The sequence below is a fragment of the Cottoperca gobio genome, chromosome 4 (assembly GCF_900634415.1).
Source record: "Cottoperca gobio chromosome 4, fCotGob3.1, whole genome shotgun sequence".
Taxonomy (NCBI): Eukaryota; Metazoa; Chordata; class Actinopteri; order Perciformes; family Bovichtidae; genus Cottoperca; species Cottoperca gobio.
Genome location: NC_041358.1, coordinates 4,071,444 through 4,085,499, shown reverse-complemented (window position 1 = coordinate 4,085,499; position 14,056 = coordinate 4,071,444). Strand labels below are relative to the sequence as shown.

Sequence of the window (14,056 nt, the reverse complement as noted above, 5' to 3'; positions counted from 1 at the left end):
CAGTGTAGGCCTCTGGGGCTGTGGAAGTACTTACCATCCTACTCCTCTATGCTGTGATCCCCACCATGTCACTACTCTGCTTTGATCCTGCTGCAGTCTGACACATGACCACACAGACCCCTGAATGGGCATTAGCACAGGCTTCAACAAACCCAACATCTGTGCCTCCCAGCACTGCCACTGCTCAAATCATTCATTAAATCAGAACACAAAAAGTAACTTTACTTGAATGCCTCAGCATAAATATTTGATCATGGCTGAGAATAAATCTTTGTCATTTTGTACTCCTTCCTCCGGCTGCGGGCTCCTCTTATAGATCTTCCTCGCCTCGCTCTCTCTTTGCAGTTTGGATACAGGCACATGCATGGCTTGGTCCTTTGTGAAATGGATCTTGTGAATTTTTTAGAAAGATTCATAGTTGCAATCAGCCCGGGTTAAGGCAAATCATATGCTGTTTGCAAAGATAATATATGCTGAAAGAGGATGTGTGTGTTTATTTGATGAAGGCACTAAACAGTCCTTAATGAGCTAGTAAGATATGTTATCTTACTAGCTCATTAACATGTTGGCTACACAGCAGTGGCTTTGTTTATTTATGCATAGAGTCTCTATGAAATAATGTTTTATTATTTTCATCACTGACTCAAAGTAGTTTTACATTTGCTTTTCTGATGAACAGAAAATATCCCTACTAAGTGATTTTAATTCATTACAGAGTTAATAGGAATACTTCACTGCTAAAAAGATCATTTGTTTATCAATTACTCACCCTGTGTTCTGTGTTACCGAGTCGTTAACACAGAGTGAGCAACTGACATACAAATGGTCATTTTGTATCCTCTAATGATCGCTTTAACTGGTCGCCAGGGGATCTTCAGTGTTCTTGTTTCTACACCCTGATGTGTGCCTTTCAATCACCTTTTTTCTAAGTTGCTTGGAGTGTTCCTTTGTCTTCATGGTGTAGGTTTTGCCACAATATTGACTCCCCAAAAGTTGGACCTTCCAGATACAGGTGTGTGTATACTGCAATCAGTTGAAACTCTACACACGCCCTCCGTTTAACAACCTCCGTTGTGGCTTGTAAAATCAATCGACTGCACCAGTGGTGTTTTAGGTTTGTCATATGGGTGAAAACGTATGCAAACATTTATTCTATATTTGTAATGTAGATACTTTGGTAGAGATCTGTTTTCACTCTGACATTAGCAGGTCTGTTTCTGATTCAATCACATAGGAAAAATCCGAGGGGGGTGAATAGTTAAGTACATTGTAATTTAGGCATTTGAGTGGTAGGATAGAAATCAGCACATCTATTGAGCTCTATATTGAGCTCTATATTGAGCTATGCATTGAGCGCTATATTGAGCTCTACATTGAGCTCTATGTTGAGCTATGCATTGAGCTCTATATTGAGCTCTATATTGAGCTCTATATTGAGCTCTACATTGAATTCTACATTTAGCGCTATATTGAGCTCTATGTTGAGCTCTACATTGAGCGCTATATTGAGCTATGCATTGAGCTCTATATTGAGCTCTACATTGAGCTCTATAATTAGCTATGCATTGAGCTCTATATTGAGCTCTATATTGTGCTCTATTGTTAGCTCTACATTGAGCTATGCATTGAGCTCTATATTGAGCTCTACATTGAGCTGTGCATTGAGCTCTATATTGAGCTTAACATTGAGCTCTACATTGAGCTCTATATTGACCGTGCTTTGAACTAGTTTTGCTGTGTTTATGGCTCGGTATCCTTTTTAAATTTTCAATAAAAGTGTAGATACAATACCTCAATTTGAAGTACTGATATGAAAATGATTCGTGTTCCTTACCTTACTTTGATATAAACATGTCCTAAATTAATTTCATTTAATAAAATAAGCCTCTCTGATAATAGAATGAAAGTGAAAATCTGAGCAGGAATTGTGTGCCTTGATACGTGACGTGACGTGTTCTTTTAATACTCGATGCTCTGGACAAATTTCCATCGTAATCAAAAAGGTCTTGAGCTCTAATCTCAAGCTCTAAGAGTATCGCTTGTAATATTTTACAGCACAATTAAACAGCACAGTGTTATTCTCGCATTAACTGTACAGCATGCAAGGGTTTGTGCATGGATCTCATAGCTTTACATTCCACACATTCAATTCCCAGCGATGTAAAACCTTTTACGATGAAACAAGAACATCAACAACACACTAAAAGGCTATGAAGCTCTCTTCCTTGTTGCTTGTCTTCAGAAGATTTCATTTTCATGTGTTCTATTTCCCCTGGAGAGAAGAGAATCTTTTGTTATCAAGCCTTTTAGCCGGAGTAGATCCTTTTAATGTCACCTTCAGGATTCATACGTTATTAGACGTGACTTCAGATAAAAGACAAAACCAGGCCAACAGGGCGGGAGCATGGACTAGGAGCAGAAGCAGTATAAGGATTGAACATAGGTTCTTTTTGTACAGCTACAGAATATAAAATGATATGTGTAAAAAGCACCCAGAGAGCAGAGCGGTGTGACACAGACACAAGTTCTAAGTGAGCGGCGGCAGAGCAGCCTTTTTCTTTCTGAGTGACAGCTCAAATCCAAATTGTGTAGTGATATGTAATGCTAAATGAACCGGATAAACATGTCTTTAAATGAGCGCACAGCCTAACCAACCCCCCCGCCCCTCTTTCATCAAACCTGTGGGTCCCCATCCCATCCAGCCCCCACACACCACCAGCAGCCCCCCATGGACTCATGCTGTTCAGGGCCCCAGACCCTCAGAACAGAGCCCGGCTAATGGAAAGCTTTCAAGGCGGCTGGAGAAAAATGTCTGCTCTCATTTGGTCTCCACCATTTTCTGATGTCACTGTGTGTGTGTGTGGGGGGGGGGGGGGGGCGGGGGTCATGGCTTAAGAATCGCACACGCACGCACACCTTGGGACACGCCATTATAAACACTGTCCACCCCCACCACACACACACTCGCCTGCATGAATGTTTCATATTATGTTGGGCTTTACAACATAACGCCAAAGCAGTCAACCACAACAATGAAATATAAAATAAAATATAATATGAATATATTTTAAAGGACAATGATGGACAGAAATGACTGAATGGGTTAAATGAGAGGAATCCAAATGAAGTAAAATCAGGGTAAACTAGATTGCCAAAATGTTGGCAAATTCCTTGTAAGTGAAAACCTTTTTGGAAATAAACCTGGTTCTGATTCAGATTCAGATTCTGACCATGCAATGCTTTGAAAGTTAGCAATCACAACATCATCTCTAATTTGAGGAGGCAGCTAGTGAAGAGAAGCTCAAATAGGTGTTATATAACCTCCTCTCTTAGTTCTAGTTTAAACCCTGATTTGTGTGCAGTCTGTAGCCAGTCTCAGGCTGTTGGATTAGATGATAATTGCATTGCAATACATGTCAAATTAAGCTGAGATCAAATGTTTTAACTCAGGTTTAGCTACAGCGTAATTGTTCCTAGAATTCTAGATTTGGCAGAACCTGATCAGACATGTTGAGGGTTAATAATAAGTCTTGTTCAGAGTCAACTGGACAATCCAACATCCAGCTGTTGATGTCAGCCAGACAGTTCTGTAATGAGTGTGCATACCAGCTCAGTGATGACTAGATAACAACAACGGTGATTTGTTCATCTCGTTCCTTGCCTAACTGTAGTGGATCATAACATATCTACTATATAATTGTTTTGCAGATGCTCCAATTCAAAATGAGAGCAAACATTTATATGGATGACAATTTTCGAGCCACCACAAAGGCCAACATGTGGCCTGCTACAAACTAGATTAGGCGTGTTTAAGCATAGTCGATAGCAGGAAGTGCCTTTCACTACTGAAGCAGTAGTTGATCACTTGCAGGCCCCACCATCAGCAGTTAATGACGGTGTAAAACTGTCAATACAATTATAGTTTGGAGTTAGGGTATACCCAACAAACTAAGTCACCTAAACTCATTTTTTAAACTTAATATAAATTGCTTCGTGGTGTACAAATCTAGAAGAATATTATCCGCCCTGTATGTAAAAGTCAGCATGGTGTGTAGTGTGTCCAGGGGAAGTGTGGTGCAGCCGCGGCTGACACTCCAGCAGGAAGCTTGTCGGCTCTCTCCTCACGTGTTCAGCCTGTCAGCTGCCTCGCTGATGTCTCTTGTTATTATTTTCCTCTCATTCTGCTGCCTTTTCTTTGCCGAGTCATGAATAATTTGTGTCTACGCCTTGTTGCTCGATGACAGCTGTGCAGTTGGTTTGCAGTCTGTTTTTCAGATCAGGTGAATAATGAATAAGCCTCTGCAACAAAAGAGCCATGTCCTATATGTGCCCTGCCTCTCTTCATCTGTCCCAGCTTTAGTTGTCGTGTCAGTCGCCGGTGAGAGGACAGGTGAGCAGCAAAGCCTCTCTGTCGCAGAAAGTTTACTAAATAAACAGTTATATTTTTATATCTGTTCATCTTCCACAAACTTCCTACAATCATTTCCTGCATCTGAGCATTTTAATCAGTGCTTTTTCTCCGAAAGCTTGTTGTTAGAAATCCCGTATCCCTCTCAGGTTATCTCTCTTTGTAACTTGTCAAACCTGTGTGAAATGTGCTGATCAGAGCGTGAGAGCAAATGCTGCATTATTATTACAGTATACACAACAGGTCTGCTCGCCCTAAGGGAAGCAATCCCATTAACTCTCTCCCTGTCTGCTCTCTCATGAAAGGTACGATCGGGCCATTCACCAGGTGTTGCAGATTCTAGATATTTACTCTTGTCAGCTGTGGGGCCGTGATCTGGATCTTTTTATTTATTTATCTATTAGGTATTGCATTTTATTTAAATATATTCTCAGCTTTGGTGCGTCAAGCTGAGTCACAGTTTGTAAATCAGGAGATGGCGTCTGGTTTCAAAAGCTGTGGTAACATCTCCCTTACAATGTTTAAATCTCATTTCAAGAGTTGTGTTTCTTTACATGGTAAAAGTCTTCTCTCTGACAATTAAACCATTATAGATTAAGTCCAGTTTGAGTCCATCTTGTTCAAACAGCAGAAGATGCAAAAATAATCTAAATCAAACAGCATAGAGTGTCTCTAAAATATCTCTTTTATTATTCATGTTTAATTTTACATCAATAATGAATCATCCAAAAAACCACAAAACCCAGACACTGAACTTTCTAATTGCACAACTATGTCTGCCAAGAAAAATGATTACCTCTGGATGTATGCATGTGTAGTTGTGTGTGCACAGATGTGTGTGTTTCTTGAGTGTGTGCACTTACGGACGGAGATGCAGGCCTAGATTTGAGCCTCAGACTGCAACGCTCTGATTACTTGCCCACTCCGATCGATCGAGCCGTTTTCTATTCATATTTGATATGCCTCGGGGCAGTGGGGTAATGCTTAAAAAAAATCCACCCCTGCCCTTGGAGGCAAATCTGGTCAGCCTAATGGCTCGTTTTGAAGATTTTTGCTTGGAAAGCTTTTCTCTGTGATTGTTCTTGAGGAGCGTCTCTCAGAGGAAATCATGCAATACCTTGTGAGACAATAACAATCAGTGGTTTAGTCGCTTGAATAAAGTTGTGAGAGGAATTTGATGTCAAAAGTTGAGTTCAAGTCTGAGACGTCACAACTGAAGTTACCCACTTGTCCATTACTTCAAAGAGCCTTGGACAGGCTGCCTCAGAGTGCTAAAGACACTTAATGGTAAATGCAGCTTTATCTGTCTTGATGATAGACATGGGACGATATAGGATTTTATATATAGGATCGCGAAAAAAAACAGTTGAACTTGGTGAATTTCCATCATCTGGATAATCGTGAATATCCTCACACGAGTGACTTCAAAAGATGTGTATCTTACTGTCACTGTAAATAAATAAGAAACAGTGCGTGGTTTTAAAAATACAGTAATTATCTAGGATTTATATTTTCAACTAATTTCGGCCTATATGGATATACACTTCTTTTTATATATACAAGTCTCTCCTGTAGTGGAGTTAATATTCTTATTATGTCTACTGTTATCGTGATGGCCCAATGGCATAAAATACAATGATTTTCAAAATAAGAAAACTACTTCAACTCAAGTACATGAAAAACTTGCCATATTTATTTGTATGTAACATATCGGCATATCTGAGGAAATGTTCCTTTCTGGTTGATGCCGATATTTCATTTAAAAAGCCGATACCGATTAAGTTCCGATGTCGTCGTGCATCCCTAGAATTATCATGTAAGAAAAAACAAACTCACACATTATGCTGGGGACCTTATGATTACCTTATTAAGATTGTTTGTTTTTCCACGAAAAAGGATAAACACTAAAACAAAAGATGTGATATGCAATAAAAATGTGTGTTTCTTTAAAAAATGTAAGGTAAAGTCCACTATGTTTTAGTGCCATATTAAGAGTTTTAAGCATATTCTGATGATTATCGGGATAATTGCGTTAATCACAATTATTTTCGGCTGGATAATCGTGACAGGAACTTTTCACATCGTCCCATGCCTATCGGTGACTTATCTGTGACACTATTTCCTGTAAAGTGAGCCCCCTCTCGTAAATGGCACTTTCAACATGTCCTTTTTAAATTGAGGTTGTTGCAGATTAAGTCTGTTTTTATTTAAAGAGAATAAATGCCGTGGCTCACTCACTGTGCAACACACTGTAGCACCAAGGTGCACGGCTCCATTAAGTGTTGCTTTGAATGAGCTCGTCTTTTCCTGTTCTCCTTCAGTCTGTTCATCTGGGGGTTTAAAATATTCAGTATTTTCGCAGGCCTGGATGTTGTACGATTTTCGGGGAAGTGAGGCATATAAAATCCTTGTGAGTCAGTGATTTCAATCAATGTTGAAGGAAGACGACTAACTGATTGTTCCTCTTTGTTTCTCTCTTTAGCTTTGTTAGAATAAAGATGAGACAGTGAAAGAATCAAATGATGACAGTAATTATAAAGACACCTAACCAGCAGTTGTATGAGTATGGCTCCTGTCTAAAGCTTTAATGCAACACAAAATGAAGGTTATATGAAAATAATGCTATCTGGAAGGTCAAATTATTTGATTTTGATCCATATTTATGGTTTATACCTTCTGATTATCCCACCTGCTTTATTTACCACCATACTTTGTGTCACTGTGTTTGTTTTACCACTTTCTTTATTTTTTTTGCAATTTGTTTACCTTTATTGTGAGTGTTTTAATAGGATGTGTTGTTGGCCACCCAGAGGCCTCAGATTAAATCTGCTCATCACTAATGTAATAATTCTAATAAACTATTTCAAACTCCATCACAGCAGTAATCCCTCAGTGGGTCACAGCTGCTGCCAGCTTCCTGACAAAACTTGTTTTTTTCCTTCTCCTTCTTTAAAAAAAAAAAAACAGCCGTGAGGGTAAAAAAGCATCTGGTTAACGGTTAAATCTGCTCACACTGTTTAGGGTTCAAACACATGGCTACAGTGGTCAAAACAAACAGGAGCCGCGGTGGCCTCTGGGCAATCACAATCACGGCAGCAACGTGGTTAAATGTGCTGCATGGCCCTTTGTCTGTCTGTCTGTCTGTCTGTCTGTCGACCCATGGCTTTAATTCTCCTCTGATAGTGCTGGTGGAAGATTAAAATAAAGCAGATACATTACTGCTTATCTCAGTAAATGAAATGTGCTACTACATATAATAATAATAATAATAATAATAATAATAATAATAATAATAATAATAATAATAATAATAATAATAATAATAATAATAATAATAATACAAATAAAACATAATAAATTATGGGGACTTTTTCAATTATTTGGGGGATGAAGCCTAAATTAAAAACCTGTTTAAAATTTGGACTCATTTTATTAATCACCCATATCATTCATGCGGTTTTAGATTTTTATTGCATTTACAATTCTCTAATAAACAACGAGAATATAAAAGTTTTTTTCCTAAACGACAAAAATAAAGTTCATTCTGACATTAAAATGTGCCAAATGGACAATGAGAAGTTTCGTGAGTAAGCCAGTAACCCTCCTGTTTATTAAATCACACAGTCTGAGCAGGCTGTTGTGCCAGCATGTCGCCACACTCAAAACAAAATGCCTCGGTTTTTGGGAGGAGCGCAGATTTTCATCTCTGCTGGCTTTATCGTAGATCCGGTTATTTAAGTGTGAGTACAAATATTTTGGGTTTAATGAAGCTGATTTACATGAGTCGACATAACAAACATGATACATTTATTTTATCATCATATCTACATTCCTCACAGTTCACAGCTTATCTCTGGTTTTCTGCACCTTTAGAACAATTAGTGTTGTTTTCACTGCAAAATCCCTCAGAAGAATTCAGTGAGACATATACATTTTCTTTATTAAAATAAATAAATAATCTGCCTATTGGCTGAGATAACTATATAATGTATGTTTTCAATGCACTTTCACATGAAGGTTTTATAAAGTGGATCAAAGTGAATCGATCCAAGAAATGTCCTCAAAGGCGATTTTGTTAGTCTGAAATGTCTTTGTCCGATGTCCTCAATCGTTTCCAGAATAATGTTTTAAAGACTCGAATTACATGACATGATGTGTGCAGTGGTCGCTTCACTTCAGTCCATGCTGCGTCTCTTTGTGTCTCCTCAGATCCACTTTCCTCTGGAAACCTTTGCCGCAGAGGTCGCAGCCGAAAGGTTTGTAGCCGGTGTGTTTCCTGCTGTGCGTGATGAGGTTAGAGCTCTGGCTGAACGCTTTCCCGCACACCTGGCATTTGTGTGGCTTCTCACCTGAAAAACACATGAAAGAAACATATTAGTTTGGGATATTTTTACTGAACATTAGCTAAATTACTCTATAAAAGAGTTTGGACTTTTACGCACAAGTTACGCACTCATTCTATGAGGAACACTGGAAATTCACACTTTGACTTTGTCCAGGTATATTGCAAACTTTTGCATTACAATCTGCCCTTTTCTCCACTTGCCTGTGTGGATGAACGTGTGTTTCTTCATGTCTGATTTTTGGTGGAACCTCTTCCCGCAGTACTGGCAGGGGTACGGCCGGGTGTCGGAGTGGATGAGCAAGTGCGTCGACAGAGTAGAAGACCTCTTAAAACTTTTACCGCATATTTTGCAGTCAAAACTTCTTTCCTGAAACGTGAGCAGAAGCGTCATGATTTCAAGAAGTCAACACGCTCGTCCGAGAAGGTGCGATGTGCAGGATGCGGTTTTAAAGTTGTGTTGCAATTACCTGAGAGTGCACGGCTTTGTGTTGTTCCAGGCTGACTGAGTGTCCAAAGGTTTTGCCGCAGATTTCGCACGCATATGGCCGAGTGCCGCTGTGCGATCTGCGGACGTGGACTTCCAAACCGTGTGGAGTAGAAAACACCTGGTGGTGGAAAAAAAGAAAAATGCATGAAGTTTTCCAAATAACAACAAAGCTGAAAATAGAAATATGTTTGTGTTCAATAAATCATTCCAGTTGTGAAATCTCTATAAGATAAATGAAGATATGCAGAGGTCAACCCCAGTGTTTGTGGAACCCATTCAGTTATTTATCCGCACAAAGCAGCTGCCTCTCCATCCTCACCTTACTGCACTTGATACACTTGTAAGCCCCGTTGAGGATCAGACTGGAGCACAGCAGCTCAGCCTGGGCCTTCACGTTGTGGCTCTTGTTGTGCAGGCCCCTCTCAGGAAACAGTAAAGCAGCAGCGTGCCTCCTGTAGTCCCCGTAAGCCTCCTCGCCCAGAGTCTGCTCTGCGTACAGCGCTGAGTGGCTGCTCCTGTCACCGTAGAAGGCCAACGCCGCCGGGCCCCTATCCACCTCCATGCCGGGGTGGAGGTTCTGTTGCAGCAGCGGCCTCAGCCCCGGCCCAGTGAAGCTGCTCCAGGCATACGGCCGGAAGGGAACGGAGAAGGCTTGTGTTTCATCCACCAGAGGAGACAAGGATTTCTCTGAATCTACTGGAGAGGGGAACGGATGAAATGTTAATGAAAGCAGGTTGATGGGGCGTTTCCAAGAGCCCACAGGGCCCAACGGGGCATCAGGAGTCATGCAATGTCCTGTCCGAGAATTCCCACATGATGATACCGTAATATCATATGCAAAAGAGGGAGTGTGCACTATAATACATGTATATGTATTGGAGAACTTGAAAGTTATTTCAAGGCCCAATACACTTGTATATATACATATACATACAGATTAACAAATTAACTCATATGACAAAAGTAGTTTAAAAGTTGCCTTATTAGTTATATAGCCTAATAATTATTTTATTGTATATCATACAATGTGAGAAGATTATATTCATAGAATCATATACAAACTAAATCTGTAAACTCCTTATAGCGTATAGTCTACCACAAAGGCCTCATATATGTTTTGTTAGGAAACTGGTATTAGAGTATTATGGTTTACAACATGTGCTGACAATTAAAATCATATAGACATAATGCAAAAACATATTGATATTCCTGCTGAGAGTTGAAGTGTGTATATACGAATGTGAAGTGTGTGTGTACCCGGGGATGCAGAGGGGGACGGAGGCCTCCAGAAGTCCTCATAGTCCGGGGAGCGGCCACACAGGCTTTCGGCGCAGCTCAGAGGGGACTTCGGGGAGAAATCGGCAGCGTCGGCCAGGTGGGAGTCCGGGGAGAGGCCGAACCTGTCCGCCGACATCTCGGCGTCATCTTGGAGCTTATCTTCTTCTGAGAGCACACACGGAGCACAGTCAGCATCTGAACGGAAAGGAAGTAAATACAATCTGATGTTTTAAACTCACTGCACAATTGTAACCTCGTGCAATGTTAGGCTACTAGTGGAGATTTAAAAACAATAATAGGTTCAAATAAAAGTCACTGTATGGCACTATAACATAATTGTTAAAATATTTATTAGGCGTGCACAATTACAAAATGGTAAGGTAAATATTACCTTGTTTCTAGCAATAACATATACATTTTTAAAAACAATCGTATAAATATTATGTTTAAAATATTTTTTTTGCTATCGTGAAATCTCAGTACGGATGTACCAAGTTAATAATTTAATATTTTTTTGTTTCAGCATTAAAAATAAAAAAATCAATAAACTACACCGACACTATCCAGTCATTGAAACTGTAAAATAAGTGATACTTTCCCTTTGTGTGTCATCATTTAATATGCATTTAACTATAATACTTATACTGTAACATATTTGCAAATATTGCCGTTAAAAATGTATTTTTGTTTTAAAAAATGAAATGGGATAAACATGTTACATTGAAAGACACATTTTACGAAATAAGGAATGTTTAAAAAGGGAATACTTTTGCACACACCTGAGCATATGTGCGCCAGTATAGTGTCCAGCCTGCTGTAGTCGTCCTCCAGGCTCCGGGGCTGGTGGTAACTGTGCGCCTTCTTACTCTTCACCATGAATGAGCGAGGCATCTCTGATCTGCGAGTAGACAAATGGGAGAGAGTAATCCAGCTGTGGAGAGGGTCGACGCTGCTGCTCACTCTGAAGATCTCCACTGGTGGGGAGGCGTTGGTCCAGGAGCTTTAAGAGAGATTTCAACCTGACGACGGAGCATGCGCACACAGTCCATCCCGTCTGCCAGGTGTTGAGCTGACAGGTGTCACTGCAGAGACCCCTATGCTCACTGCACTGCAAAACAATTATCCGCCTGCGGTGTTTTAGTCAGCGCGGAGTGCGGTCACAAGTAACAGGAAAATAGTCTGCCGCGGGGGAGACGTCCTTTCAGCTCAATGCAAATTCAAGGCTTCACTTGGTAACATATGACGGAGTGGTTTGCCTTTATTTCAATAATCATCAGTTGATTTTATTAGGCAACAAGTAACTTTTGAATCCGGGTTTTTTGCAGTGGAGATGCTGGCCCCCTCGGATCAGACTGCGGCTCGTGCTTCCAGAGGAGAGGAGCCTGTGGCAATCAACAGGGGAGATATCAGCGCCTTACTCAGTCAGACGGGGAGAGGAAACGTGGAGGCGCACCCCAGGGTGTCTGTTACTGCTGGGAGGCTGCATGTAGCACGTAGTGGTAAAATAAAAGGGCGGGGGAAACTATGAACCGACAGTGTCCTCTTATACTTAATAAGATCATATTCACTTATAGAAATGCATAGGCTACACCAACACCATGTATATATAGCCTGTACACCTCTGCAGGTTTGACAGGAGTGCTTGGTGAGGAATTACTGCCACTTCTTGCATAATGCTACTATTATCTTATTGTGTTTAAACACAATAAGATAATAGTAGCATTATGCAAGAAGTGGCAGTAATTCCGTATAAATCCTCACTTTAAATGCGTATTAATTGTGATTAGACTCCGGGCCCCAGGGGTCTACACGTCACAAGGTTTGGTGGAGCTTTGTCCCGGGCTGGTGGTCAGTTGGCCCGTAGGCTGTTATTATGTGACAGACACTCTGCGGTGACAGTTTCACATTACCGTAAGAAGCTTCAAAACAGACCATTTGTTTTCTGTTCTGCCAGAACAGACCGTAGCGTCATTACGCACCGAACAATAGGATAGAGTCGTGGGTCCTCGTGCCTTTTATCCACTGCAGGTGCAATAAGTGAATCAGTGATGCAGTAAGGGGAACTTTGATTATCGCAAGGCAAAGAACCATCAAAACCAATACAATCATTAATATTTTATTGGAAATGTATGTTACTCATCAGCATTGTCTATTTTTGTGCTTACTTTTCTAAATTGGTAAACAGTTTTACCAATGTGTGCCAAAATTGAGATCATATGTTTTTTAGATGAGCTGCATTTTACGCACGCTGTATCAATTTACCCACATCAATAAATCAGCTTAAATCAAATATTATCTAACTGTAAAAAATAAAATATCCACTAAAACACAATATTGGAGACCACTCATCAAATTTTAGCACCAGGACACAATCTTATAGGCTCGCTCTGGAACAGCTACAGATCGCACTGGATGTATGTTTCAATATGAGAGCTGTACTTTTCTGTTACAGGCAAACCCGCCTATCAGTAAATGAAGGGCAGGAAATCAAAGCGCCACATGCCCCGGCTCGATTAGACAGCACACGGCCGTGGCATCCGGACACAGTGTCGGTGAAGATATGAAGCTTGAACCGATAAAAGTAGAAGCAGGCAGCCCGGCCTGCTGCCCGGAGCGAGCCGATAGTCCCGCAGAGAGGACTTTCATTACGCCGCGTAACTGTGGCATCCTGCCACGACATTACACTGGAGACACGACAGACCTAATCCCATAATAATGATAATGATAATAATTGTATTATGGTATTAATAATAAAACAAACACTACTAATAATACACAAAATAATAATACTCACAAGGATAATAATAATGATATATAGTGTTTTCTTACATGAAGTTCTGCAGAAGTCAGTTTGTCTGAGAGTAGAATAGATTTATGGATCATGTGTGGTTGTTTTTTTTTATCATAGATTCAATGAATTCCCGTATCGTTCCTGCATAATTTATTGAAATATTTCGTCATTTCTATTGAAATTCACGCCTCTACGTTTGAAAACACCATATGATTCATGCCCTCCCACTGCACCACTCAGATTGTAATGCGCTATTATTATAGTGAACGTCTCAGGATACCGTACAATTTGGACAAATATAAGGTTAGTAAAATATGTATATAAAAAAGCTGAAGTAGCAGCATATCCTACACCGAGTCATATTTGTTTAAACGAAGCGATTTGAGCTCAAATGTATCTTTAAATTCAAAATCATTATCTAAAACAGAGCAGAATCTGGCACGTGTTCGACAGGTACAGAAACGAGCTAACCCTAACCCTTACAGTTTTACAGCTGGTGAACATTTGAATTAACTGTCACTGCGCCAATAAGTGAATCACTGCAATATAAATATATAATTACACTGAGCAACAAAATTGTGTAATAAAAAAGAATCATCCCCACAATGTGGCAATAATCGGCACAAACCTGGTTAATAGAGAATGCTCCTTTAAAATGTGGTTTTCTGCATGAAATGATTGGTAGTTGAGGCTAAGCTCTGAAAACCGCGAGAAATCACTTCCTGAAAGCAGTCAATCTAAACCAGA

At 40.1% G+C, this 14,056-nt stretch overlaps 1 protein-coding gene across 2 annotated transcripts; it reads right to left on the bottom strand.

Annotated features, from left to right (window-relative positions):
* Window positions 1-8,198: 8,198 nt before the first annotated feature.
* gfi1ab (growth factor independent 1A transcription repressor b) lies at window positions 8,199-13,963 on the bottom strand. 2 transcript variants are annotated; one of them, XM_029429039.1, is made up of 7 exons: window positions 13,938-13,963; window positions 11,298-11,416; window positions 10,498-10,713; window positions 9,560-9,936; window positions 9,221-9,358; window positions 8,955-9,120; window positions 8,199-8,757 (listed from the first exon to the last, which is right to left on the bottom strand). In XM_029429039.1, exons 2-7 carry the CDS (start codon window positions 11,407-11,409, stop codon window positions 8,579-8,581), a joined length of 1,188 nt encoding a protein of 395 aa, XP_029284899.1. In that variant the 5' UTR covers window positions 11,410-11,416; window positions 13,938-13,963; the 3' UTR covers window positions 8,199-8,578. The 2 variants fall into 2 exon arrangements, with proteins under 2 accessions (XP_029284899.1, XP_029284900.1); XM_029429040.1 differs by lacking the exon at window positions 13,938-13,963 and having other exon boundaries at window positions 10,498-10,683; window positions 11,298-12,055.
* Between the last annotated feature and the right edge of the window lie 93 nt (window positions 13,964-14,056).

Bases quoted from the DNA above. Each gene is read 5' to 3' on its own strand.
- gfi1ab (XM_029429039.1), bottom strand. From the start codon at position 11,409: ATGCCTCGCTCATTCATGGTGAAGAGTAAGAAGGCGCACAGTTACCAC. The intron at 9,121-9,220 runs GTAATTGCAACA...CTCACGTTTCAG, and splicing joins ACAAAGCCGTGCACTCTCAG to GAAAGAAGTTTTGACTGCAA. The intron at 8,758-8,954 runs GCAAGTGGAGAA...TGTGTTTTTCAG, and splicing joins ACACACGTTCATCCACACAG to GTGAGAAGCCACACAAATGC.